This window comes from Podarcis melisellensis (genome assembly GCF_964234715.1).
Source record: "Podarcis melisellensis genome assembly, chromosome: 11".
Taxonomy (NCBI): domain Eukaryota; kingdom Metazoa; phylum Chordata; class Lepidosauria; order Squamata; family Lacertidae; genus Podarcis; species Podarcis melisellensis.
In genome coordinates, this window is record NC_138543.1 from 60,072,070 (window position 1) to 60,098,539 (window position 26,470).

The 26,470-nt window shown below is 44.9% G+C and overlaps 1 protein-coding gene across 1 annotated transcript in view; it reads right to left on the reverse strand.

Moving 5' to 3' along the window:
• The window catches only part of NOL6 (nucleolar protein 6), a 69,708-nt gene extending 43,602 nt beyond the window's left edge, over positions 1–26,106 (reverse strand). The window contains exons 1-14 of the mRNA XM_081929604.1: positions 25,995–26,106; positions 24,350–24,583; positions 23,322–23,438; positions 17,748–17,927; positions 16,929–17,097; positions 15,837–15,971; positions 14,297–14,460; positions 12,266–12,386; positions 11,084–11,142; positions 8,600–8,701; positions 5,375–5,490; positions 3,465–3,642; positions 2,159–2,281; positions 1,160–1,308 (exon numbers count right to left, since the gene is read on the reverse strand). Of these exons, the coding sequence (XP_081785730.1) occupies positions 1,160–1,308; positions 2,159–2,281; positions 3,465–3,642; positions 5,375–5,490; positions 8,600–8,701; positions 11,084–11,142; positions 12,266–12,386; positions 14,297–14,460; positions 15,837–15,971; positions 16,929–17,097; positions 17,748–17,927; positions 23,322–23,438; positions 24,350–24,583 (1,847 nt within the window). The 5' untranslated portion in view covers positions 25,995–26,106. The remainder of the gene's footprint in view (positions 1–1,159; positions 1,309–2,158; positions 2,282–3,464; positions 3,643–5,374; positions 5,491–8,599; positions 8,702–11,083; positions 11,143–12,265; positions 12,387–14,296; positions 14,461–15,836; positions 15,972–16,928; positions 17,098–17,747; positions 17,928–23,321; positions 23,439–24,349; positions 24,584–25,994) is intronic.
• Between the last annotated feature and the right edge of the window lie 364 nt (positions 26,107–26,470).

Genomic DNA, 26,470 nt, shown 5'->3' on the forward strand with positions numbered 1-26,470 from the left:
AGGAGACAGAGGAAATATATTTTGCAGTCGTAACTCGAGAATGTGGTAAGAAAGTAAGTAGAGTCTGCTGGAACAGGCCAATGGCCTCTCTAGTTCAGCATCCTGTTCCCACCTGTGGGAACCTGCAAGCAGAACCTGAACCCAAGACCACCCTTCCCTCCGTTTTCCAGCAACTGGTATTCAGAAGCATCTTGCCTCTGACCGCGGAGGCAGTGCATTGGCTCCATCATGGCTAGTTACCGGTGATATCATTATTTATTGTTCACCCTAACCAGCAGGATCTTCTTATGCAGGGGTCCCCAAGCTAAGGCCTGTGGGCAGGATAAGGCCCGAGGGACTCATTTATCCGGCCCGCAGCAACCCCCGCCCCCTACTCTTACCAGCGCTGCGCTGTGCGGCTGCCCACTTCCGGGTCGGAGGAGCACTGGAAATAGCTTGGGCACATGCGCAAGTGTTATTTGCGCACGTGCAAGTGTTATTTGCGCATGCGCAAGTGTTATTTGCAGTGCACATCCGGGTCGGAGGCCCGTGCGCATGCGCACAAGCTATTTCTGTTGCTCCTCCGATCTGGAAGTGCGCCGGAAATAGCATGTGCGCACGCGTATGGGCATGCGCTCCCCTGCCCTCCGCGCAATCGGCACTGGAGACACTGGCCCGAGGCGCGATAAGTTTGCTGACCCGTTCTTACGTGCTTAACAAGCATGGCAGATGCAAAATATTTTCCTCTATCTCCTTTCTCCATGCTGTCCATAATTTTATAGGTCCGCTGCCCACCTGTCTTTTTTTGAAGTTAAAGAACTCCAAATGTTTTAGCTTCTCCCCAAAGAATGTATGAACAAAACTTTATTTGCATCAGCAGTCGGCCACAGCAACAAAAAAACATGGCGATATACACAGAACAAAATAAAAAGTCGATTATATAAAACACAGTTTAGGGTCCTGAATCAGCAGTCAAATAGTGGACCTTATTCTGAATGCCCCAGCTAGAAACCTTGCAATCTTTGCAGTCAACTGCTTCTATTGATCTGCCTGGAGAAAGAAGAGGTGCTCCAACAGCTACACTCCAGTTGTGTTCCAGTGACCAATGGTCTTACACACACAAACCCCCGTTTTCGCCTTCTCTGGGTCCCCCAAAACCAAGTCCTCGCATGCTACTCACAACTGCAAGAGGTGGCGAATGATCTGCTCAGAAATGAGCCGCTTCTGGCTCATGTTTGGTGCGTCCCACACAACGGCCTCGCAGATGGCGCCATCTTGGAAACGCCTCAGCTCCGATCGCTTCCCCCAAAACTGCCGAAACTCCAGCGCCTGCAGGTTCAAACCCCGAGAGAGGGGAAATGAAAGGCATTTCTCTCGCTTTCTCACAGGCTTTCTTTGTTTATAGTAAAATGAACATAATTCATTTTTATATACTCATAAGAGTCATTTTAAAAAACAAAATAGAGGAACGTTCTGCAGGCCAGGCCCACAATTCCTGGGTGTGCACAGATACAAGTACAAGTTAACTTCTGTGGGTTTGGTTTGTGTTTTTCAACCACTGCCAAATAATTAAAGCAGAACTAGAACAAATATAAATAGGGCATTAGCTGCCAATTTGTCTTCACAGGTAACTCTAATCCTGTTTGCAAAGGATGCAGAAAAAAGAAAGTGATTCTGACCTTCATTCTTTAAAAATAAATTGCATTAAAAAGAGTTTTAACTTTTCAGAAATTTGCAAGAAAGCAAAAGCGGCACTAAATAGGTTTATTTATTTTTTTAAAATTGTATACCACTATGTCATAAAAATACATAAAAGTGGTTTACAGCAATAAAAACATAAAAGAATACAATAAAACCATGAAACATCTAAAAAAAAAAGGCATCCATTAGCCACTGTGAATGTCTTCTTAATCGCCTGCATAGGCCTGGCTTTGAGCAGGTGTTAAAATTTGGCACAGAAGGTGCCTGCTGAATCTCCAGTGGCGGAGAGTTCCATGGGTCCAAAATATCATTTTTCAGCAAGAAAAAAGGATGTGAAAAAGTCCCATTGAAATCAAAGTGTGCACTTTCACCACCAGGGGGTTGTGCCTACAAGATGGAACAAATAGAAGGCAAAAGCGTAGGCAGAAAATCTCTTGGGCACCCAATAATGGGGACCAGAGAACTCTTCCAGTCTCACCTCTGGTCTGTCCCCTCCAGGTCCCCTCTCCAGGATGCTGCCAGCAAATTCAAGGTTCAGCAAAAGTCCAAATGACAGGGACCCAATGTCCTTGTGTTTTGGGGGATCAGCATCAATTGGCCACTGGGCAAAAAAGATGAGAGAAACAAAATTAGATGGGCCACACTGGAAAGATATATAGTCATGCCTCTTGTTACGTTGGCTTCAGGTTAAATCTTTTCAGGTTGCGTCCCGCGGCGACCCGGAAGTACCGGAAAGGGTTACTCAAAATGGCATCGTGAGCATGCGCAGAAGCAGTGAATTGCGACCTGCGCATGCGCAGGTGCGGGTTGCGTTCTGCTCATGTTGCGAACGAGGCTCTGGAACGGATCCCGTTCGCAAACAGAGGTACCACTGTATATAAATTTTATTACGGTCCCAGACCAGTTTTACATACCGTACTAAACGAGCATAAAACACAATACAGACATACCTCGGGATAAATATGCTTCAGGATAAGTATTTTCGGGTTGCGCTCCGTGGCAACCACAGGGCCTGGGAGACCAGGGTTCAAATCCCTGCTCAGCCATGAAGCTCACTGGGTGACCTCGGGCCAGTTGCTCTCTCTCTGCCTAAACCACCTGACAGGGTTGTTGTGTGTATAAATGTCTCCCAAGATAGACAGGTGCCAACAGTACACTGGTATGCTTTTAATATTCTTCTGAATGTTCAGTTGTCCCCCACCCCACCACAAAATGTTTTTAGCTGTTCTCATTTAATCTGCCTTGAGTCCTTGCCAGGGGAAATGGTGGGGTATAAATAAATATCAATCAATCAATCTTTATTACGGTCTAGAGACCCAACAAACTGTTACAAAGCAATGCACAATTCAGACACCCTACCTCCAGGTTAAACAAGCATTTTGTTCAGACTTAAAGATAGGGATCATTGTTTCTTGCAACCACCGATAAAAACTTCGCCACTGCTAATGTTCTAGCCTTTGTCCGGTCTTCCAATAGGAACCTGACATAGTGAGCCTCTGATTTTCCCAGGAAAGGTACCAGCAAGGGTAATATCAGTTCAGCCCTGGCTTGCTCATATTTCGCACAGTACAGCAAAATATGTCTTATGGAATCGATGTCCTGAGCACATGAGCAAAGTCTGTCCTGGTTGGAAACTCCTCTCAACCTGCCATCCAACACTGCAGAAAGAAAGGCCTTTAGTCTGGCTTTGGTGAAAAGCCTTTGATAATTTGGTACTGTCAGGTTTTTAATGTAAATATAATATAAATATCATCGTCACCACCATGGTCTGAAATAAAACTTACTGGTTGAGTCTGGGGCAGCGCATGCGTCAGCAACAGGACCCTCCGAGACAGCCCTCGTTCCAGCAAGCCGATGAGGAAAGGCAGAGTCGCCGCCACGTAATTCCCGCCGCGATCCATCAGCTCGTTGAGCAGCTGCATCTTCCTGCAGGCCGCCTGCAGCTTGGACACGTGCTTGAGGCTGAGGAGAGGGCAGCCGGGAGAGAGAAATAGTACCTCGGGTTAAGAACTTTGCTTCAGGATGAGAACAGAAATCGCATGGCAGTGGTGCAGCGGCAGCAGGAGGCCCCATTAGCTAAAGCGGTGCTTCAGGTTAAGAACAGTTTCAGATTAAGAACGGACCTCCGGAACGAATTAAGTACTTAACCCGAGGTACCACTGTATGTGCAAGTCGACCCATTTCTTGAATGTTTATATATAGGGTCAAGTCAGATTATTAATTCTTATTTATTTAGTTATGTATTACTTATTTTCTTTTTTTTTGTATATAATTTTTATTAAATCTTCTGTTTTACAATTTAGAATATTCATTTAAACAACCTTAAAATATCAATAACTTCCCTTCTTCTCTTTCCATGGCTCATTTTGCATAGCATAAGTCATTGCATATTTTATATAACCTAAACCATTCAGTATTCCATTATTACTTCCATCAAAACTGTTGAATTTATCTTGATGCTGCCGACGTTTTCAAGTGTACACAATTTCCCCCATATATTCAAGAAACATTTTCCAATCTTCTTTAAACAAATGTTCTTCTTGTTCTCTTATTAGATCCACAAGCTGCGCATATTCCATCAATTTAAGTTGCTATTCTTCTTTGGTTAAGACCTCGTTCGTTTTCCATTTTTGTGCTAACAAAACACGGGCAGTCGTAGTGGCAAACATAAATAACCTTTTTTTGATACCTGGGAATTTCTGTCTGAATTATCCCCCCCCCCCCAAGGCTCTGGCTTTCAGTAAAATACATTTTTTAAAAAAGAGTGTTGGACTAGGACAGGGGTCAGCAAACTTTTTCAGCAGGGGGCCAGTCCACTGTCCTTCAGACCTTGTGGGGGGCCAGACTATATGTAATGGTTATATGGGGTTGCTCGTGCGTAAGTTGCCGCCACTCCTGGCTAGGTTGCCTGGTTAAACCTTTTCCTGGCTGGACAGCCCTTCACTTCGTGGCTGCTCAGTCGCTATCAGAATCCATCAGTGGGCGTTTCTTGAACTTCTTCCAGCAAAGAAGTTCTTTGATGCCAAGTCTACGCCTACTTTCCCTGCGCGGAAGTCTTCTGCGCAGGGAGGGTGTGGGTAGCGGAGGACCCATGCTCTCCCCGCTGGTCTCCAGCGAGGAGTCCTGAAGCTCCCTCACCGATTCCCCCATCTGCCCCCCTTTATCCCTGGTGTTACGCTGATTTCCTTCCCCAGCCGATGAGCTGCCTCTCTCCCTGCTGGGCCCTTCTCCGGCATCGCTTGGGAGCCTTGCCTCCGCCTCTGGCTCTGATGGCAGTTCCCTGACACTATATTTTGAAAAAAAGATGAACGAATTCCTATGCCCCACAAATAACCCAGAGATGCATTTTAAATAAAAGGGCACATTCTACTCATGTAAAAACATGCTGATTCCCAGACCGTCCACGGGCCGGATTTATAAGGCGACTGGCCCAGATCTGGCCCCTGGGCCTTAGTTTTCCTATCCATGGACTAGGACATGGGAGGCTTGGGGTTCGAATCCCCATGCGGCCACAAAACTCACTGGGTGACCTTTGGCCAGTCACCATATCTCAACCCAACTTCTCTCACACACTTGTTGTAAGGAGGAAATGAAGAGGAAGAGGAGAACCAGGCAGGTCCCCTTGTGCTCCTTCGAAGAAAAAGTAGTGTGTAAACGTAAGAAAAAAAGCAATATTCTCGTGGAGAGAACGTACTGGAACACGTGGTCAAAGGCTTGGATCAGAGGCTTGGGGGTCATGAGCAGCAAATGGAACCCATCCATCGTTTTGTCGTCCAGAATCTCCATGGAGTTCTTGGCTTCGAATTGGATCTAAGGGAGAGCAAAACCGCACATATTTAGGCAAGCGGAGAGATAAGCCAACCCCCCAAGAGTCAATTCCAGGCCACAATGTACCGTATTTTTCGCTCCATAAGACACACCTTTTCCTCCTAAAAAGTACAGTGGTACCTTGGGTTACATACACTTCAGGTTATAGACTCCGCTAACCCAGAAATGGTACCTCGGGTTAAGAACTTTGCTTCAGGCTGAGAACAGAAATTGTGCTCTGGCAGCGCGGCAGCAGCGGGAGGCCCCACTAGCTAAAGTGGTGCTTCAGGTTAAGAACGGACCTCCGGAACGAATTAAGTACTTGACCCGAGGTACCACTGTAAGAAAGGGATGCGGGTGGCACTGTGAGTTAAACCACAGAGCCTAGAATTTGCCAATCAAAAGGTCGGCGGTTTGAATCCCTGCGACGGGGTGAGCTCCCGTTGATCGGTCCCTGCTCCTGCCAACCTAGCAGTTTGAAAGCACGTCAAAGTGCAAGTAGATAAATAGGTACTGCTGCAGCGGGAAGGTAAACGGCGTTTCCGTGCGCTGCTCTGGTTCGCCAGAAGCGGCTTAGTCCTGCTGGCCACATGACCCGGAAGCTGTCTGCAGACAAACGCCGGCTCCCTCGGCCTATAGAGCGAGATGAGCGCGCAACCCCAGAGTTGGTCACGACTGGACCTAATGGTCAGGGGTCCCTTTACTTTTATTTTTACCACGATAAGGGGAAATGTCTGTGCGTCTTATGGAGCAAATGCCGTGGACTGCAGAGGGATCCCTCAGCTGCCGCTGCAGTTGCGAGCTGAGGGATGCCTCTGCAACCGGAGCCATGGCTCCCGTCTGTCGCACGCACTAGAGAGCGTGTTAGCAGCTCTTGCTCTGCTGGCTTTACAGCGAGGCGGGAGGAGGGACGGATGGGAGCTCCTTCCACCCCTCCACCCAGCTCACTGTGAAGCCAGCAGAGCAAGAGCCGCTGACACGCGTGTCAGCGGCTCTTGCTCTGCTTGCTTTACAATGAGCCGGAAGGAGGGATGGACAGCAACCCCTTCTGCCCCTCCTCCCAGCTGACTAATTCAAGCAAAGGGAGAGCCGCTTACATGGCTCCTGTCCCGGCGTCTCCTCCTAATCTTTTTGCTCCAGTTCCGGCATCACCTCGGAGGCGAGGCAAGGCAGCTGCCCGCCACAGGCAGCACAAATGTGAGCTCTCCCTCTCTCTTCCTTCCTTCCCTCTTCCAACTTGAATAAAATATTGGGGTGGGGGCAGGTAAGCCCCACCTCACATACCACAATTCAGCCTTTCTCAACCTGTGGGTCCCCAGATGTTGTTGGACTACGACTCCCATCGCCCCTAGCTAGCAAGGCCAGAGCTCAGGAATGATGGGAGTTGTAGTCCAACATCATCTGGGGACCCACAGGTTGAGAACTGCTGCGATCTCTTAATGCCACTGTTGACTGCTGTTCACTTTACATGGTTGCAATATGATTCAGATATATCGGTTGCTTATTAAATAGTTTTGTACAACATTTGATTCAGAATATTTTTTTTCTGGTTTTCCTCCTTTAAAAACTAGGTGCGTCTTATGGAGCGAAAAATACGGTAGTTGCCTCCTTCTCCCTCTCGAGGCATCAGCTCTTTTTTTTTTAAATATTTTTATTAGTTTTTACACATATTAATGACAATACAAGACAAACACAAACATCAAAAACAAACAACAAAAATTGACTTCCCCATGCCTTCCCTTCGCCACATCCTTGTTTTACCATTTTTCGAGCAACTCATCAATCAGTCTTTAGTTAAGTCCCTTTTAAATTCCCTTGAAGTTTAAGATTTACAGCTGTAGTTCTTTGTTTCCTACCCCTTAACATCTTATCAGTCCACAATTTTACAGTAATTTTTTAGATATGTTTTAAATTTCCCCCAGTCCTCTTCCACTGTCTCTTTCCTCTGGTCACGGATTCTGCCGGTCATCTCTGCCAGTCCCATATATTCCATCACCTTCGATTGCCATTCTTCCAGAGTAGGTAATTCTTGCATCTTCCAATACTTTGCCAACAGGATTCTTGCTGCCGTGGTTGCATACATAAAGAATGTCTTATCCTTCTTTGATACCAATTGGCCAACCATGCCCAAGAGAAAAGCCTCCGGTTTCTTTACAAATGTCCACTTAAGGACTTTCTTAATTTCATTATAGATCATTTTCGAGGCATCAGCTCATCTTGGTTGGGGGTACCCTACAAAACCGCTCCCCCCCCCCCCAAGCAGCTGGTGCAAGCACTCTTGGCTCGTTCGCTTCCCTGGTCCATTTGCAAAGAGCAAAGCAGAGCAGCAGGTAGACAATAACACGAAACCCGGGTTCGAATTCCCCGTTCGCCCAATTCACTCTCTCGTTCTCAGCCTGCCCCACAAGCCTGCAGTTCCAACAACGGTGAAAACACTGGCATGCCGTCTGTTTTTACACTAGGTTGAATTTCTTATATATTATTTTATTCTTTTTCCATATTGAAAGTTAAATCTGTGACTCAACAGTTACATTCCAGTTCAACAAAACTAGTGACTTCCGCTCACCCAACATCAATATTTCTAACTCAAATTACATAAAATTGCTTTTTAAGGTTCTGTCTTATCTAATTTCATCCTCTTCAACCTGTTTCTTAATATATCCTACTATTTTCTGACGCTTCAAACCCTGCGTTGGCCTTCGCATAGGGGAAATAAGTTTTTAAACAGATTAGAAAGAGTTTCCAGGCTTCTTCAAAGGATTCTAAATCTGTGTCTCTTATCACTGCCATCAGTTTTGCCCTCGCTGCATATCCCAAGGTTTTTATCAACCATTCTTCCTTTGAGGGTGCTGAATTTTGGTGAAATATTGCTTTGTTGTATTTTTAATTCTGTTTCTCACTCCAGGATTATGCAAACGACGAAGAGCTGGTTGTAAGTGACATGAAAACATGGGGCGGTTTTCCAATGAATTTCTTCTGCTGGTAACAAGGCCTTTTGGCTGCTCAGAGAAACTTCCTCTCCTCTCCTCCAGTAAATCTGTACTGGCTGGGGCTGATAGGAAACATTTGGACGGCACATTTGAAAGCTGGGCTAAACAACGACCTTATTTACCTGCTTATATGTGGAGGCCGTCATGTCTGCGCACAGGTTGACCAACCCAGAAGGGTCCACGAAGACCACCTGGAACGCTGCATGGAAGTCCGCCAGGGTAGGCTAGAGGAAGAGGACAAAGCTGAGATTCAGAAGGCATAACAAGGAAAATGCTCCTTTGAAACAGGTTTATGCAATGGCTGATGCCTGCAAAATTCTGGAGAAAAGAAGCATTGGGATATATAAATAAATTTTGGGGGAGAAATTAAAAATGGCAGATGATCATATTATCCTAAACCACATACCCATTATATGGGACAAAATAAAAAAAATCCTTCCAGTAGCACCTTAGAGACTAAAGTTTGTTATTGGTATCAGCTTTCGTGTGCATGCACACTTCTTCAGATACGGGGTTTGACACTTGGTCAACATAGATGGGCTCTTTGCACCCTCAGGTCTGCCGAAAGACTTGATATTGATTCACTGGAAAGATAATCTTTCTATCTATACCTGAAGGAGCGTGTCCACCCCCATCATTCAGCCCAGACATGGAGGTCCAGCTCCGAGGGTCTTCTGGAGGTTACCTCCTTGCGAGAAGTGAAGTTACAGGGAACCAGGCAGAGGGCCTTCTCCGTGGTGGCACCCGCCCTGTGAAACACCCTCCCACCAGATGTCAAGGAAATAAACAACTATCTGACTTTTAGAAGACATCTGAAGGCAGCCCTGTTTAGGGAAGTTTTTAATGTCTGATGTTTTATTGCGTTTTCAATATTCTGTTGGGAGCTGCTCAGAGTGGCTGGGGAAACCCAGCCAGATGGGTGGGATATAAACTAATTATTACTATTATTATTACACTACTACTACTACCCTTTGATCAATGGACAGAAGATACAACAACTCTTATAACAAAGAAAGAGATTGCTTTTGGACACAGATTGTGTATGGATAAATATGATGACAGTTGGAGTGCATTTATAAAAGCTGTAGCGACTTGTTAATAATTATATGTTTGATGGAATGAAAACCTTACTTATATACCTATATATTGTGTTGTATTCATTTTCAGCACCTTTTTGTTTGGGTCCCACTCCCCAATTTCTTTATTTGTTCACTGAAAACCTTTCCATAAAACATAAATATTGAGATTCAAAAGGCGTCACTGAAAAGCAGAAGGGGGTAGCAGCGTCTAGCAGGGAAAGTGCATGCACAACCTCACAGGGTTGTTGTGAGGATAAACATCAAATAAAACAATTTAAATCCAGTTCAGAATTAAGTCCTTCAGGGTGAATGGTCTTAAACATAAAAATGAATTGAGATTCTTTCTGCCGTAGCCGTCTTTCATGACCTTGTCTTTTGTTGATGGACTTAATTCTGAACTGTATTTAAATTGTTTTATTTGATGTTTTTCTATTGTTATATTGTACCTTTAAATTGAATTACTGCAATTCAGTCTCCCTGTAATGAGCGCCACCTGGAAATGGTTACTTATGCTTCAGGTATCATGCAACTGGTAGCAGTGGTAACATATTCTCATGACCACTGCTCCTTGTGCATTTTCCTAATCTATGGGGCATGTACCTTTGTTCTTCTTATTGTAGTTGTAGCATGTGAGTTGTAATGTGTGAAGTTTATATAGTTTTCATGTACACAGGTCATTGTTTCATATTTGAATTCTTTTGCAACAGTCAGATTATCCGGGATCACTGTCATACCTACGTTGTTATTCACTTACTACTTCAGCACCATGAATACCTAAAAAAAGTTTTACTGCTTAGCCCACAGGATAGCATCCATTACTTTGTTTCAGCGATAGACTTAATAATAATAATAATAATTTATTATTTATACCCCGCTCATCTGGCTGGGCTTCTCCAGCCACTCTGGGCGGCTTCCCAAAAAATATTAAAATACTGTAATACATCGAACATTAAAAGCTTCCCTAAAGAGGGCTGCCTTCAGATGTCTTCTAAAAGTCTGGTAGTTGTTTTTCTCTTTGACATCTGGTGGGAGGGTGTTCCACAGGGCGGGTGCCACTACCAAGAAGGCCCTCTTCCTGGTTCCCTGTAACTTGGCTTCTCGCAGTGAGGGAACTGCCAGAAGGCCCTCGATGCTGGACCTCAGTGTCCTTCAGATATACTGGACCGAGGCCGTTTAGGGCTTTAAAGGTCAGACTTATTATACTTCTACGGACTTTCAAAGATTGACAGACGTGTGTTCATTTGATTTCAAATATGTTAGAGAATTCACAAGTGTATACATTTTGTCATGTATATTGTGCAATAAGAATTCCAGTGCCATCTAGTATACTGGTCTTCGTGTTGCTTGCATTGTTTGTTGCGTTAAGTTTGCAACACAGGGGTTTGTTGTTCTGTATATATATGCATGGCATCTTGAGCTCCTTGGAAGGAAGGTGGAATACAGCTGTAATAATAAACAAGAGGTTGAGCCCCACACTGCCTCTGCCCTAACCAGGAATCCCAAGTACCCCAAAGCACACACTCTTACCAGTGAGGAAACTCCATCCTTTGAAAGGCTGATTCCACATGTACTGAGGTCTGTGGCAGCTGGAAGGAAGGCAGACAGACACATGGGGGGAAAGATCATGCAATTACTCAGAGATTGTGAAACTGCAGAGGATGGAAAAGGGAGAGGGCACCTTTACAGAGAACCAAAATATCAGCAGAGATTTGCACTGATTATCTCCAAACCTCTCAGGATGAAAACAGGTGTGATCTTAGTGTCTAGTCTAGTGCAGTATCCTGCCCTCAAGGTACCCAACAACACATCCCAGAAGCAGGTCTTGAGGGCAGCAGCAGCTGTGTTTCCATATGAACCTACCCAGACCCTGAGATCATCTTCTGAAGGCCCTCCTTTCTTGTGCCTCCTCCTCAAGAGATCCAGAGGGTGGCAACACACAAACAGGGTCTTCTCTGTAGTGGCTCCCTGTCTGTGGAATGCTCTTCCCCCGGGGAAGTTTCATTACACACGTTTAGGCACCAGGCAAAAATGTTCCTTCTTAACCAGGCCTTTGGTTGATCTGATTGACATCCTATGCCCTTTCAAAATGTGGCTCTCTTTTGGGGGGCTGTTATTGGGTTGTTTTTATTTTGATTAAATATTGTTGTTTGTATGTTGATCTTTTCTGTGAACTGCCCTCGTGTATAGGGGAGTATATAAATTCAATCAATCAAACAAACAACAACAACAATAATAATTTTTTATTTTTATCCCGCCCTCCCCAGCCAAAGCTGGGCTCAGAGCGGCTAACAACAATAAAAGTAACACAGCATTCTAAAATCAATTCATTTTAAAATCAATTCAATGGCAACCATTAGGCTAGAATTCTATGAGGATTACCAAAGGAGGGGGTCAGACTGTGCCTTGGCCAAAGGGCCTGCAGAAAGATGTCAAGTCCCGCAGGGCCCTAGTCTCTTGTGACAGAGCGTTCCACCAGATCGGGGCCACAGCCAAAAAAGCCCTGGCTCTGGTTGAGGCCAGCCTAACCTCTCTGTGGCCCAGGAACTCCAAGACAGTATGGGACAATGACAATAAAGATTATCGTATCGTATTATTATTCTGCCAAATGGGTGGCTCGGTCTGTGATCGAGGGCGGAAAGGCAGAGAGCCCCACAAACCAGCTCAGATCTAAGCACCTCCCACCTCAGAGCCAAAGCGCACTGGGCTTACCTAAGAACTGAAGGCTGTTCCTCAACACCTGGTATCCACTCATCACTTTGTTGATCTTGTGCTTCTCCAAGAGATACGCCACCAGCATAGAAGCCACGAAGCCATTGAAGCAACCAAGGCCCTGGGGGGGGGGGGAGGGAAGAAATGGACAATACACAAAAGTTGGCACAAGGCGCTCTTCTGCTGCAGATTCCCAAATCCTCCAGCCACCCAGTGCTAGAAAGCTAGGAGCTAAATGACACTTTAAACCTAGGTTACGGGTGCAAGTACGGAATGTCTAGGCATGCTTTTTTATAACAAGAACACAAATCTGAAATTGAATGCACCGCAGCTAAAATATTGTGTTCATTTTTCGCATGGACTGCGAAAAATCCCTGAAGACTGCAAAAAACAAAGCCATGCTGTCCCTGCCTGCCCTCCTAATATTCTTAAGAGGATCTCTTCTCCAGTCTTCAAAGCGTGGCTCGAAGTGGGGAGGCAAAAATTCCAGCAGTGGCAGTTTTAATCTGAAATCTTAGGCGCAGTACTGCGCCCAGAAACTGCTCATGCTAATGAAATTCCCTGTAGCAAAAGGTGGCTAGAACAATGGAAATTTTCAACACTGCAGCCACCTTCTCTAAGGTCACACAAACTTTGCACTGGAATGATAACTTTGTTCTGATTTTAAAATGTATTTCAATTAATTGATTGTGATTTTATGTAAACTGTGTTATTTTTACTGTTGTTAGCCGCTCTGAGCCCGGCTTCAGCTGGGGAGGGCGGGATATAAATAAAACATTATTATTATTATTATTATTATTATTATTATTATTATTATTGGAACAGGGCCATCTTTAGCATATGCGCCACTGGGGTGCAAAGATCCGCCCAGCACCCCCAAATTCACTTTTATTGAGCTTAATTGGGGAGGGGGAAAGCCAAAGTTGTTAACCTTTTTTTAGGGGAGAAATCGCTCAACTGTAACTGCGAGGTTACAGGGAACCAGGCAGGGGCCTTCTCGGTAGTGGCACCTGCCCTGTGGAACGCCCTCCCTTCAGATGTGAAGGAAATAAGTAGCTATCTTATCTTTAAAAGACCTCTGAAGGCAGCCCTGTTTAGGGAAGTTTTTAAGGTCTGATGCTGTATTGTTTTTAACACTCAATTGGCAGCCGCCCAGAGTGGCTGGGGTGGGGAAACCCAGCCAGATGGGTGGGTTATAAATAATAAGTTGTTATTATTATTATATAACAACGGTACAGCAGAAAAAACTGCATTTGTTTCCTGACTCGTCGGGAATATTTGACGCTACAGAGTAACGGAGAAGGGGGTTGGGGACTTTCGCTCCATTGCTTTTCACTACCGCTGATCAAGAGGCGCCCCCCAGAATTCAGCATCCAGGTGCCCCGCACCCCTTGAGTAATGACGGTCCTGTTTAGGAATGTAGCCTGCAGCTGCTGGAGACATTTTTAGCATACAGTGGTGCCTCGCAAGACAAAAAGAATCCGTTCCGCGAGTCTCTTTGTCTTGCGGTTTCTTCGTCTTGCGAAGCAAGCCCATTAGCGGCTTAGCGGATTAGCACTATTAGCGGCTTAGCGGATCAGCTGATTAGCGGCTTAGCGGATCAGCTGTTAAGCGGCTTAGCGAATCAGCTGTTAAGCGGCTTAGCGGCTTGGGAAAAAGGGGGCGAGGAAAAAAACCCCGCAGGAACTCGCAAGCAATTTTCGTCTTGCGAAGCAAGCCCATAGGAAATTCGTTTTGTGAAGCACCTCCAAAACGGAAAACCCTTTTGTCTAGCGGGTTTTCCGTCTTGCGAGGCATTCGTCTTGCGGGTTTTCCGTCTTGCGGGGCACCACTGTAATGCAAAGGGATCACAACTTTTAGCAGATTTTGCAAACCTGGTGCCCTCCAGAATTCTTGGACTACAACTTCCACGGGTCCTAGCCAGCACCACCATTGTAGCCCCAAATATTTGGAGGGCAGAAGGTCAGCAAAGGCTGTCTTAGCACGCAGGGTGTGCCTAGGTCTCCCCCAATTGTGCGAGGGCCCAGTTACCTGGTGAAGTCCACGTTGGCGCAGCCACACTTTGAGGAGAGACACCCCGTCCCGCATGCCTTGGAAGTCATGGGCCGCCTCCGAGAGGAAGAGCAGGCTGGACTCCAGGACCAGGTCCCACAAAATGGAGTTGTTGTAGTGTGGCGTTGGTGGCTCCGAGGCTCCTAGGAAAGGCAGAACAGGAGATCACCACCGGTCCATGTCGAACAAATATGGCGGACGCTGTCAGCTGCGGCCTTCTGGCATAAAACCACGCAGAACCCAACAACAGAAACACAGCATCCAAGTCTAAAATGGAGACACTCTGGCTATCTTTCTGTGTAGCTTAGAAGGGGGGTTATTAGGCAGGAATACACAAGTTCATCAAAGGTTTATATATTCATTCATAAACTTTATTGCGCTAGCCAAAGGCCATGGCATTGTTCACAAGGGGAACAAAAGGAAAACAGCAATAACCAGAAAAACATTTTTTTTAATTCCTTTTAACGAGGGGGCTGGTGCCATGCTACTTTTGTTGCGATAGGCTGAAGTTTTTAATCTATCTTATCTATCCATAGTTAATTCTATTAATGTTTAATTGGATTTTTTGGGTGATTGTTTTTTCTCCTACGTTTTTAGCTGTTCCTATTTGTCTTCTTCTTTGGCGATCACTCGTAGCCAAGTAAGACTGAAAAAAGTTCAATTGTCTTTTACGACCGCTGGGTGGTGACCACACAGGGCGAAGTAATCCAGTCAGGGAAAAAGGGAAGCAGACTTTGTTTAGGGCACCTTTTCTAGCCCCTCCCCATTTTCAGGGTGAGCGGAGTGTATCCTAAAAAGGGCTGCTCAGTCATGGATACAGCTGCCGAGCTGCTCAACTGTCTCGTTCCTCGAGTCAGATTGACCAAATCTGTATCTACCACCCATGTGCCGGTTCATGACTAGGGGCTTCCAGATTTCACGATCCTGCCCCCGTTACCATTTGCTGATCGACATGAGACTTTTGGGGTTTGGGTTTGGGATGGGCTTTTGGAAGACGCCTGTGTGTGAATTTGTTTTATGTGTGTAGATCAGTAATAATAATAATAATTTATTATTTTTACCCTGCCCATCTGGCTGGGTTTCCCCAGTCACTCTGGGCAGCTTCCAGCAAAGATGAAAAATACATTAAAATGTCACACATTAAAAACTTCCCCGAACAGGGCTGCCTTCAGATGTCTTCTAAATGTCAGGTAGTCGTTTATCTCTTTGACATCTGGTGGGAGGGCGTTCCACAGGGCGGGTGCCACTACCGAGAAGGCCCTCTGCCTGGTTGCCTGTCGCTTTGCTTCGCGCAGTGAGGGAATCGCCAGAAGGCCCTCGGCGCTGGACCTCAGTGTCTGGGCAGAACGATGGGGGTGGAGACACTCCTTCAGGTATACTGGACCAAGGCTGTTTAGGGCTTTAAAGGCCGGGACCAACACTTTGAATTGTGCTCAGAAACGTTACACGCAGTGTAAGCCTCCTTGGGTCCCCATCAACGGGAAAAGGCGGTGTATAAATAAATATAGAATAATAATACCTGCGACAGGGGAGCGTTTCTCTGTGAACCAAGCCGTGCGGACGTTGTTCTTGTTGGGGTGCAGGCGACTGGTCTTGAAGACGCCCTGGGCAGGGCAAGCGTAGAGGCGGACAGTCACCAACTTCATGTCTTTCCCTGGGAAAACCACACGAAGCAGGGTGAGTAAAAGGCAAGCCAGGAGCGTCGATAAGGAGAAGGCACCCAGGCCAAGACTTTTAAGAACATCTCCCTCCCTCAAGACACGCCTCTCCTACCCTTGAGGCCGTTAGCAGACTGGACATCTCCCCTCCTGCTATACTGCTAAATTCATTATTGGTTAGCTTTGTGGTTTTATTTCATGATTCCATTACTATCTTGCACTTGTGTAATGTTTTCTGAATTCACCCCTGAACATTCAGAGATGGGCGAGCAATGAAAATGAGACAGTGTGTAATAGTGGTCGGATCATCAGACTAGAACCTATGAGACCTGGGTTTGAATCCCTGCTTGGCCCCAGGGTTGCTGGGAGGATTCAAGGAGGAGGGGGAGAACCCTGTACACCACCTTGAGTTTCTTTGGAGGAAAGGGTGAACTATAAATGCAACTGAATAAATAAACCAGAATTAACGAATACGGTCATACCTCGGGTTACGGACGCTTCAAGTTGCTTTTTTTGGGTTACAGACCGCCAAAACCCAGAAGTACTGGAACAGGTTACTTCTGGGTTTCGGCGGTCACACATGCGCAGAAGCATTAAATCGTGCTTTGCGCATGCGCAAAAGCCCAACCTGCACGTGTGCAGGCGCGCCGCTAGGGGTTGCGGGTCCTGCGGGTTGTGAACGTGCATCCCGCACGGATCACGTTCGCAACCCGAGCATCCACTGTAGTAACCTGCCCCCAGTCTTGCAGCACTCGCTCACTATAACCCATTTTAAGATGCAGCCTTATGCAATCGAAAACTGCAGCTGCCTTTGACATTGCAGCATCACACTCCTGCTCAGCCCACCAGAACCCATCACTTATTTTTCTGCCCAAACCTGGTGCTCTATTACAGGGAGACAAAGGAAAAGGAAGGGGGTCTTGATCAAGGAGCAGGCGGAAAGCCACCCTCACCTTGCGGCTGCAGGAGCACGACCGGCTTCAGGTGGTTGCCGTTGACGTAGGCAAACTTCACGGCCCCAAAGAGCTTCTTCTTGGACAGATGCTGAGCCAAGCAGGCCAGGTAGAGAGCCCTCTTGCGGTGGTAGCGCTGGTTTAGGTGGTCCTTGTCCTGGAAGATCTCCTAACAGCAATTAATGGTAATAATAATAATATTAATAAATTTTTATTTATACCCTGCCCTTCCCAGTTTAAAAACCGGGCTCAGGGCGGCTAGCAGCAAAATAAAACATAGATTAAAACGCGACTTAAAAACAGCATAAAGTACAACATAAAATGCAGCATAAATATTAATAAAATTCTAAAATTCAGGGGTCATTGGGGGGGGAGCCTAGTCAGTAGACATCAAATGATCACCAGGGCTAACTGGCCAACTTGGTCCTACTAGGGCCAGCAAGAGGGACTGCCCCATAAAATATATACCCTTACAAAAACTGTTTTTTGAAACTTGCCTTCAACAGAAATTATTATAAAAAGTTTGTTCTGGGTATAAGCTTTTGGTATCTGAAGAAGTGTGCATGAACACAAAAGCTTACACCCAGAACAAACTTAGTTGGCCTCTAAGGTGCTACTGGACAATTTTTAAATTTATTTTGACTGTGTCAAACCAACATGGCTACCTACCTGAATCTAGAAATTATTATGCCATTGTTGGTGTGCACTGCGCACACACAAACCACAAAACCTATTGCACATTTTGGCCCTGTGGAATGAAGACAATGTTGAAGCTAAGCAGCTTGTGGTCTGCCTCTCACTTGCGCCAGGGCCACTAACCTTGGGCATCGTCACTGCCACATCCACATTGACCTCGGGCTTGATGCAGGTGCCCAGCAGGTAACTCCCCACCACTTTCACCTCGGCGGGGGGAAGGAAGCGAAAGTGGCCCTTGACGGAGAAAGGAAGCTGCTGGAGAGGGACCTTCACCCCACTGGGGAGCCAGGACTGATTGGTGATCTAGGAGGAGACAGGGTAAAAGAAAAAGGTTAAAGTACACCCTGAGTACAGGATGGGGCCCGCCAGTGAAAAAGGATCTCAGGGAACAGAGCTAGGAAAATAGCCTCTTTTTGCCAGAGACCCTGGGAACGATGACACTAACAGTTATGAGTGTACAATGCTGGGACAATGGTCCATTTCAGTGGCCGCATTTGAACACCATGGTAAACTATGGTTTGCTATGAAGGAAATGAGTCTACTGCTGTACACACACGGATGTTTAAGCGCTCCTTCTCCACTGAGGTAGCAGCAAGAAGATTGGAAGCTCCTACTTCTGAGGAACTACAGTTCAGTGTTACATCCATACCCTAAACCACGGCTAATCTTAAGCATGATGTGTTGAAAGAAGACAGCTTCATGATCTGTGCTGTGAAGTTAGCTTGTTTCAAACTGTTAGAGGACATTCGGCACAGAAACATGTGTGTATACCTTTAAGAAGTTTCTGGGATTAATTGGCTGCAGGTGACCGTTGCTATAAAGGAAAAAAGCTGAGTTTTGTTGCTTGCCTGCAGGAATAACATCCTCCAGAGCTTGTGTTTATTTGTTTAGTAATAAAGTCTTCGTTTTTCCGTTTGGTGTTTTTTACACCTATGTCTCCTGGAGTCACTCTGTCCTCTGCCACCGGCTGGCATCCCCCTCCAATAGGTTATGGGCCCAGTCCCCAGTCTTGAGTGGGCAGAGACAGAGCGTGAAAAGAACCCAGAGACTGGAAGCAACTCAGCGTTTCTCAAGCAGCTGGCTGTGTGAAGGCATCGGCAGGGAGTGTCTGTTTGGGACCAGGAGCCGAACATTTCTTCAAGCCACGTGTGAGTAAGAACTGAGTGGAAAGCTGAAGGCTGGGTGGTGCCATGGCTGGACTTGGAGCTGGAGCTCAAGGGGGAGCTTCCTATTTTCCAGTAGAGAAACTGGGAGAGTCCAATTATATGTCATGGAGTTTACAGATGCAGGCGTTTTTAATGAAAGAACAATGTTGGACTGCAATTGTTAACCCTCCTGTAAAAGAGGAGGATGAAGAAGTAGATGAAGCAGACCAAAGGCTGGAGGACAAAGCCTATGCCAATTTAATTCTGAGTTTAGAGAAGTCTCAGTTATCTCATGTGCGAGACCTTGAAACAGCAAGTGAGATTTGGCAAGCACTGAGAGCAATACATATTAGAGACACTGCTGGCAGCAAAATTACTCTAATGAGAGCTCTGTACCGAGCCAGACTAAGTGAGGGTGAATGTGTTTCAACACATCTTCAAAGAATGCGTGATTTATTTTCACAGTTAAATGAACTTGGGGAACATTTTTCTGAACAGAGAAAAGTTTATATTGTGCTGTCTTCACTTCCTGAGTCATGGGACAATTTAGTGATGACTCTGGAAGCAATCCCAGAAAGCCAATTAACAATGCATTTCTTAACTGGCCGTTTGCTTGATGAGGAGGAAAGATGCCATGAGAGGAAGGCCACAACCCCTCACCGTAACTCCAGAAATGGGAGGCAGTCCAGTAAAAGATATGCAACTGATGAGGAGCGGCATCCTAAAGAGGTTGTAGACCACAGAGAGGAAGCAGCGTTCACAGTTAGAAGATGCTATCGTTGTGGGTCAACCAAGCATTTAGTACGACAGTGCACTGTGACTGTGGGAGAAAATACAAGACAAGGGCGGCCTGCGTTTGCTGGGAAGCGAGGAAACAGGAAGAATCGAATCCAGTATGTTTCTGCAGCAGTTCGAGGCACCAGTCACAACGTTGGACAAGACTGGATTTTAGACTCAGCAGCGACAAACATTTTTGTCAAGTCTGCACAAACCCTTGTAGAAAAGCAGCCTTGTAGATCTGTAAACGTAGTACTAGCTGATGGAACAGTGCATGAGTCAGCTGGAAAGGGTAGTGTGAATATCAACTGTTTAAGTACCAAGTTTACCAATGTTTTATGTGTACCAAGCTTAGAAAATAATTTGCTTTCAGTTACAAGTCTTGTTAAGCAGGGATTTAAAGTAACCTTTTCTGGTTCAGGCTGTAGAATAGAGAAAGCTGGAAAAGTGGTTACAGCGTCGCTACAAAATGGTTTGTTTGTTTTGAAAGACCAGCTAGTAAGTGAGTCTGGGGCATGTGTTAAAGCCTGTAATAGAGCCTTGCATGATGAGTGCCAGCATCTGTGGCATCGTCGTTTGGGGCATGCCAATTTCCGCAGTATTGCAAAAATGCCAGAATTAAGCAAGGGAATTAAAATGAAAAAATGTTCAGTTTTTCTAGACTGCAATACCTGCAAGGAGTCTAAAAGTAAGCGAGGGTCTTATCCTGAAAGTACTAGAATTAGCAAGAGGCCATTTGCTTTAGTACATTCAGACCTTTGTGGGCCATTTGCAGAGTCTGAAGGAGGAGCAAAGTTTTTTTTGGTTCTTGTGGATGATTATAGCCGGTATACTTGGGTATATTTGTTAAAACACAAAAGTGAAACTGGTCAACTGATTAAGAATTGGATCAACTATATAGAAAGGCAGTTTCCTTACAAAGTTACCCAGTTGCAAAGTGACCGTGGAGGCGAGTTCATGTCTGAAGCCCTCCAAGTTTGGTTGAAAAAGCGTGGTATTTGTCACCGTAAATCGTGTCCTTTTTCACCTGAAGAAAATTCAGTTGCAGAACGCAAGATAAGATCTTTACAAACAATGTTAGATTCAATGCTATGTGATTCTGGCCTATCCAGGAAGTATTGGGGAGAAGGAATTCTGTGTGCTAACTACATACAGAACAGATTGTTTCATTCTACCATAAACAACACCCCTCATTTTTTGCTTTATGGAAAAAAACCCTTTTTGGACCATGTTAAAACTTTTGGTTGCTGGGCTTGGGTTCACATCCCAAAAGGACAGAGAAGGAAAGGTGAGCCCAAGGCAAAGAAACTTAGGTTTGTTGGCTATCAAACTTGGTCAAAGGGGTATCGTTTTGCACTAGGGCGTGGCAGAGTTGTAATATCAAGACATGCAGAGTTTTGTGAGCAAGATGGTTGGGTTCGTTTACATGGAAATTCAGAAGTTATGTTATCTTCTGATAATACAGATAAATTTGTGAAATCTGAGGAAGATAAGCCACAAATTAAAGAAAGTTCTGAAAGTGACAGTGATGAGGATTCAGGGGATGAGGATCCCAGTACACAATCTCCTAAAGCTGAACCAATTTCTCCTGAGCAGGATGAATCAGAAGGGGAAGATAGTTCAGAGGGGGAGAGTGTTCAAGTTAGAAGGTCACAAAGAAGCAATAAGGGGGTACCTCCAGAAAGGTTTACTATACAAGAAGCTAAAACTGTTGATGTGAAAAAGGAACCTCGTGATTATGAGGAAGTTTTAAAGTTACCACACCAGGAAATAGTAAGGTGGAAAAATGCAATGAAAGCAGAAATGAAATCTTTAGCAGAACACGATGTCTTTACCATTGAGCCATTGCCAGAAGGAAAAAAGGCAGTGGGCTGTAGATGGGTGTATAAAATAAAACACTTGGCAGGTGGTGATGTTAAGTACAAAGCCCGACTGGTAGCACAAGGCTTTACTCAAAGAAAAGGTGAAAGCTTTGATGAAACCTTTTCTCCTACTGCAAGGAGTGAAAGTGTACGCTTATTGTTAGCTCTTGCAGCACAACGTGGGTTTAAGGTAAACCATTTTGATATTGAAACAGCTTATCTTAACGCAAATCTGCAAGAAGAAATTTTTATGAATCAAGCGCCAGGTTTTGAGGCAGGAGAACAGAATTCTGTATATAGGCTGAACAAAGCAATTTATGGGCTCAAACAGTCAGCTAGAAATTGGAACGAATGTCTTGATAATGCTTTAAAAAATCTTGGTTTTAAAAGAAGCTTAGCTGATAACTGCTTATACACTAAAGGAAAGGGTGATAAACAAGAATTGTGTTTGTGTTATGTTGATGATTTGCTTTACTCTACAAAAGGTGACAAGCAAGTGAAAAAATTTGCAGAACAACTAAGAAAGGAATTTAAAGTAAGAGATTTGGGGCCAGTAAAAAATTATCTCGGTTTAGAAATTCAAAGAACAAACGATGGAAGTTTTTTGTTGAGTCAAAAAGACAAAATAGTGGAGTTACTTGAAAGAAACAATATGCAAAACTGCAAGGGAATAAAAACCCCAATGGAAATAGGTTTTTTCAAAAATGAAGAAAAATGCACAGAACCTGTAAATCCTGAAATGTACCATTCAATAATTGGAAGTTTATTATACATTTCATTGTGGAGCAGACCAGATTTGAGTTATGCAATTGGAATACTAAGCAGACTAGTAAGCTGTCCTACAGAAAATGCCTGGAAAGGTTTAAAACGTATTTTCCGGTATCTAAAGCAAACACTTGATTATTGTTTAAAATTACCATCTTCAGGGTCCACAAAATTGCAGTGTTACGTGGACAGCGATTGGGCCAACCTGCCTGATAAAAAATCAATTTCTGGAATGGTATTTCAATTTGGAGATTCTTTAGTAGGATGGAAATCCAAAAAACAAACTATAGTGGCCACATCATCAACTGAAGCCGAATACTGTGCATTGTCGGAATTATGTAATGAAGTAAAATTTTATGTTCAGATCCTCAAGGATATAGACGTAGAGTGTAATTATCCTATTCAAGTTATGGAAGATAATCAAGCCGTAATAACCTTGTCTGGATCTGACCTGTTTAGAAACAAATCAAAGCATTTAGAAATTAAATACCAAAATGTAGCTGAAAATGTAAAACAGAACCAGATAATGCTGAAGTATTGTGAAAGTACACAAAATGTGGCGGATGTGTTTACAAAAGCGTTAACCCTTGAAAAACATACACGACTTGTAACAAAGTTGGGAGTTGCAGTGTGTGATATGTAAATATGTTCTGTTCTGCTTAAAATATTATTGTTTCTGTTTGAACGAGAGGGGGTGTTAGAGGACATTCGGCACAGAAACATGTGTGTATACCTTTAAGAAGTTTCTGGGATTAATTGGCTGCAGGTGACCGTTGCTATAAAGGAAAAAAGCTGAGTTTTGTTGCTTGCCTGCAGGAATAACATCCTCCAGAGCTTGTGTTTATTTGTTTAGTAATAAAGTCTTCGTTTTTCCGTTTGGTGTTTTTTACACCTATGTCTCCTGGAGTCACTCTGTCCTCTGCCACCGGCTGGCATCCCCCTCCAATACAAACAAACCACTGTTACGATTAATCACGGTTTGTTGGGTTTAAACAAAACTGCTAGGATTGCAGCAATTGTTTACACCTCAAAGGCCACCATCCTAAATGCACTTATTAGGGAGTGAGCCCCATGAAACAAAAAGGGACTTACTTCCGAGTGAACATGTATAAGACTGGGTTGTAAAACTACATGCTACTTGGACATACGTCTCTCTGCGGGGTCTCTGGGACTGTGCTCAGCAAGGCATTGATTTCGCGGAGGAAGGAGTCGATTTTCTGCTTCCTCTTCTCCTTGAGAGTCACCTCTTTTAAAAGCTCCTCAATCTGCACAGGGGAGAAAGGAGAGACGCCACTCGCCACATTAGCACTTTAAAAAAATACAACTTCATTGCAACCAAAAAGTGAGATAACGGGGCATTTTGTAATACGATATATAAAACAATAAATAATGGTGATACAAGATGGAATGAAAGAAGGGTTTAAGAGGAATTGAGAAGGATGTAAAACAGAACAGCAGAAAGAAAGCTTCGCAGGAGAAGACAAGAAGACTGGCATTTATGCAAAATGGGGCAGGAAGCTCAGTAAGGCAGCGTAGTTGGAGAACCGAGGGAGAAAGAGGAGTCTTGAATATTCAGCCGGTGACTGGAGCCAGTGCTAGGCAAGGTCTTAGAAGCGCTGAACAGGAGGAAGTTAATGATTCTTTGAAGACACAGAAAGAAGTGGGCATGTTTAGCCTGGAGAAGAGGAGGTTAAGGGGTGATATGATAGCCATGTTCAAATATATAAAAGGATGTCACATAGAGGAGGGAGAAAGGTTGTTTTCTGCTGCTCCAGAGAAGTGGACACGGAGCAATGGATCCAAACTACAAGAAAGAAGATTCCACCTAAACATTAGGAAGAACATCCTGACAGTAAGAGCTGTTCGACAGTGGAATTTGCTGCCAAGGAGTGTGGTGGAGTCTCCTTCTTTGGAGGTCTTTAAGCAGAGGCTTGACAAGCATATGTCAGGAGTGCTCTGATGGTGTTTCCTGCTTGGCAGGGGGTTGGACTCGATGGCCCTTGTGGTCTATTCCAACTCTATGATTCTAAGTGGAAGCCCATAGACTGAAGCAAAATTCTGGGTGCCACGCAGGTGCTTGCAAGTACAAATAATGGAGGGCTTTGTCTTAGTTACAGGAACCCTTCTCCCACAACACCTGGCCACAAAAGGACTAACCCTGCTAAGTTAGCCTGACCTGCAAGCGCAGAAGGTTGGAGTGAAACAGGCTCTCTGTTTCCTTCAGGCGTGTCAGCTCCTCATTGGTGGGCGGCTTGTATAATTCAGCCTTGCAAAGCTTCACCGGTTGCAGGACGCCCTCAACAACAAGAGACCTTTTCTTCCCTCGTGGTCTCCCTTCCTTAGCAAGAGCTTCCCCCTCTTCTCTCTCGGAGTCTCCCACGCCTGCTTCTCTCTCTGCATCTTCAGACATCTGCAGAGAGGCCAAAGGAAAACAGATCAGCCTTGAAAGTAACCCCACAGTCATTTTATTTTAAGCCTGCTAAGAAGTTCGTTTGAATAAGCAGGACCTTTTTGAATTGTATTGTTTTCATGAATCGACTTGTCAGAATACTTCCAACTCCTCAACGGATTGGGAAGAGAACAGGTCTGGGGACACCTACTACTATAGCCATTACTCAACCCAAGTGAAGATAAATGCAATCAGTCCCTGGATAAGAACGTGGGGTGAAGATCCTCCTTATGGGAAGGGCCGGATTTAGGTTTGACGAGGCCCTCAGCTACTGAAGGTAATGGGGCCCTTTATATGTCCAGCTGCCCTTTGTCAACAACAAATTGTTGCTGTTTATTGTGTTGAATATACACTATCTGGTAACATGGACCTAATAGGTAGCTAAAGTCATTTGCACATAACAAAAGATGTATTTTATCAAAGTAATTGATATGTTGTTGTTGTTTAGTTGTTTAGTCGTGTCTGACTCTTCGTGACCCCATGGACCAGAGCACGCCAAGCACTCCTGTCTTCAGAAATGAGCAAACCAGTGATATTTTAGGGAGCAGGCTAGCAGGCAGGGCCCACTACTTATATCAAAGGAGCCTACTATATGTATGTAGGTTTTATTTTATTTGTTTTTATCTTATGTTCTGGAAACGTACATCCAGGTTTTTTTCCCTTGGGTGCCCGCAAGAGAGTGGGGCTCAAACTATAGCTTGTTTAGCTTATACAGTGCTACCTTGGGTTAAGTACTTAATTCGTTCTGGAAATCCGTTCTTAACCTGAAACTGTTCTTAACCTGAAGCACCACTTTAGCTAATGGGGCCTCCCACTTCCGCCGCACCGCCGGAGCACAATTTCTGTTCTCATCCTGAAGCAAAGTTCTTAACTGGAGGTACTATTTCTGGGTTAGCGGAATAACCCGAGGTACCACTGTACGTAAATCCAGCACTGCTTATGGGACTACTTACACACTCTCTACAACAAAAAAAGTTCCAATGAAGCCCAAATAACTGGGCATTTTTGTAATATTTTTGTTTATCTTGTCTGTTGTTGTTTCAGTTTTCTGTAAACCGCTTAGAGATATGTTTTAATATAATAAGCAATATAAAAACTAAATCGACATCATTTTTTTCTCCTCTCTCTCTTTAATGCCATCGAAGTAAACCAGGGACAGGTTATCCTATTTTTTTATCCGACTTCTTCACTTAGATTGCTGTCTAAGTTCCGTTATTCAGTTACTTGTTTTATATTATCCATCAGTTTTGCACGCCGCCCTTCATGCGAAGATCACAGGGCGGCTCACAACACAAAATGTTATTGCTTCCCATTCTACAGCTTTAGGATCTCCCTCAGGATCACGCGCAACCCCCCATTACACGGCACCCACCTTCTGCTTGGTCCCTCCTGCATTCCACGTGGGTGGAACTAAGCAAAGCCACGCGGAATCCGGAGAAGCCTCCGCTCACTTCCGGGTGGCTCCTGATTGGACGAAACAGCCCAAACGCAGGAGGGAGGGAAAAAAAGAAGGAAACCCCATCCAATAGGAACAAAGAGGGCCGCGAGGCCACGCCCACGGTCGACGCGCACGCGCCTAGCGCCTTCCGAACAGCGGTCTCTATCGACGCGCCGCTCCGTGGAACGGAGAGATATGAAAAAATGAAGAGGAGCCCATCTCGCTGATTGCGGGGAGAATTCCGGGTACGCATAGGAGATCCTTCCCCACCGCAAAGAACAGAAATCAGTAGCAAAAATTCTGCTTTTAGTATTGCTGTGATTGGGTCGCACGAGGCGTCGGCAGGGTCTGCCCAGGCTCAGAAGACCCTAAAAGGAGCGGTTATTGCTGTTGCTATTATTATTGTTAAA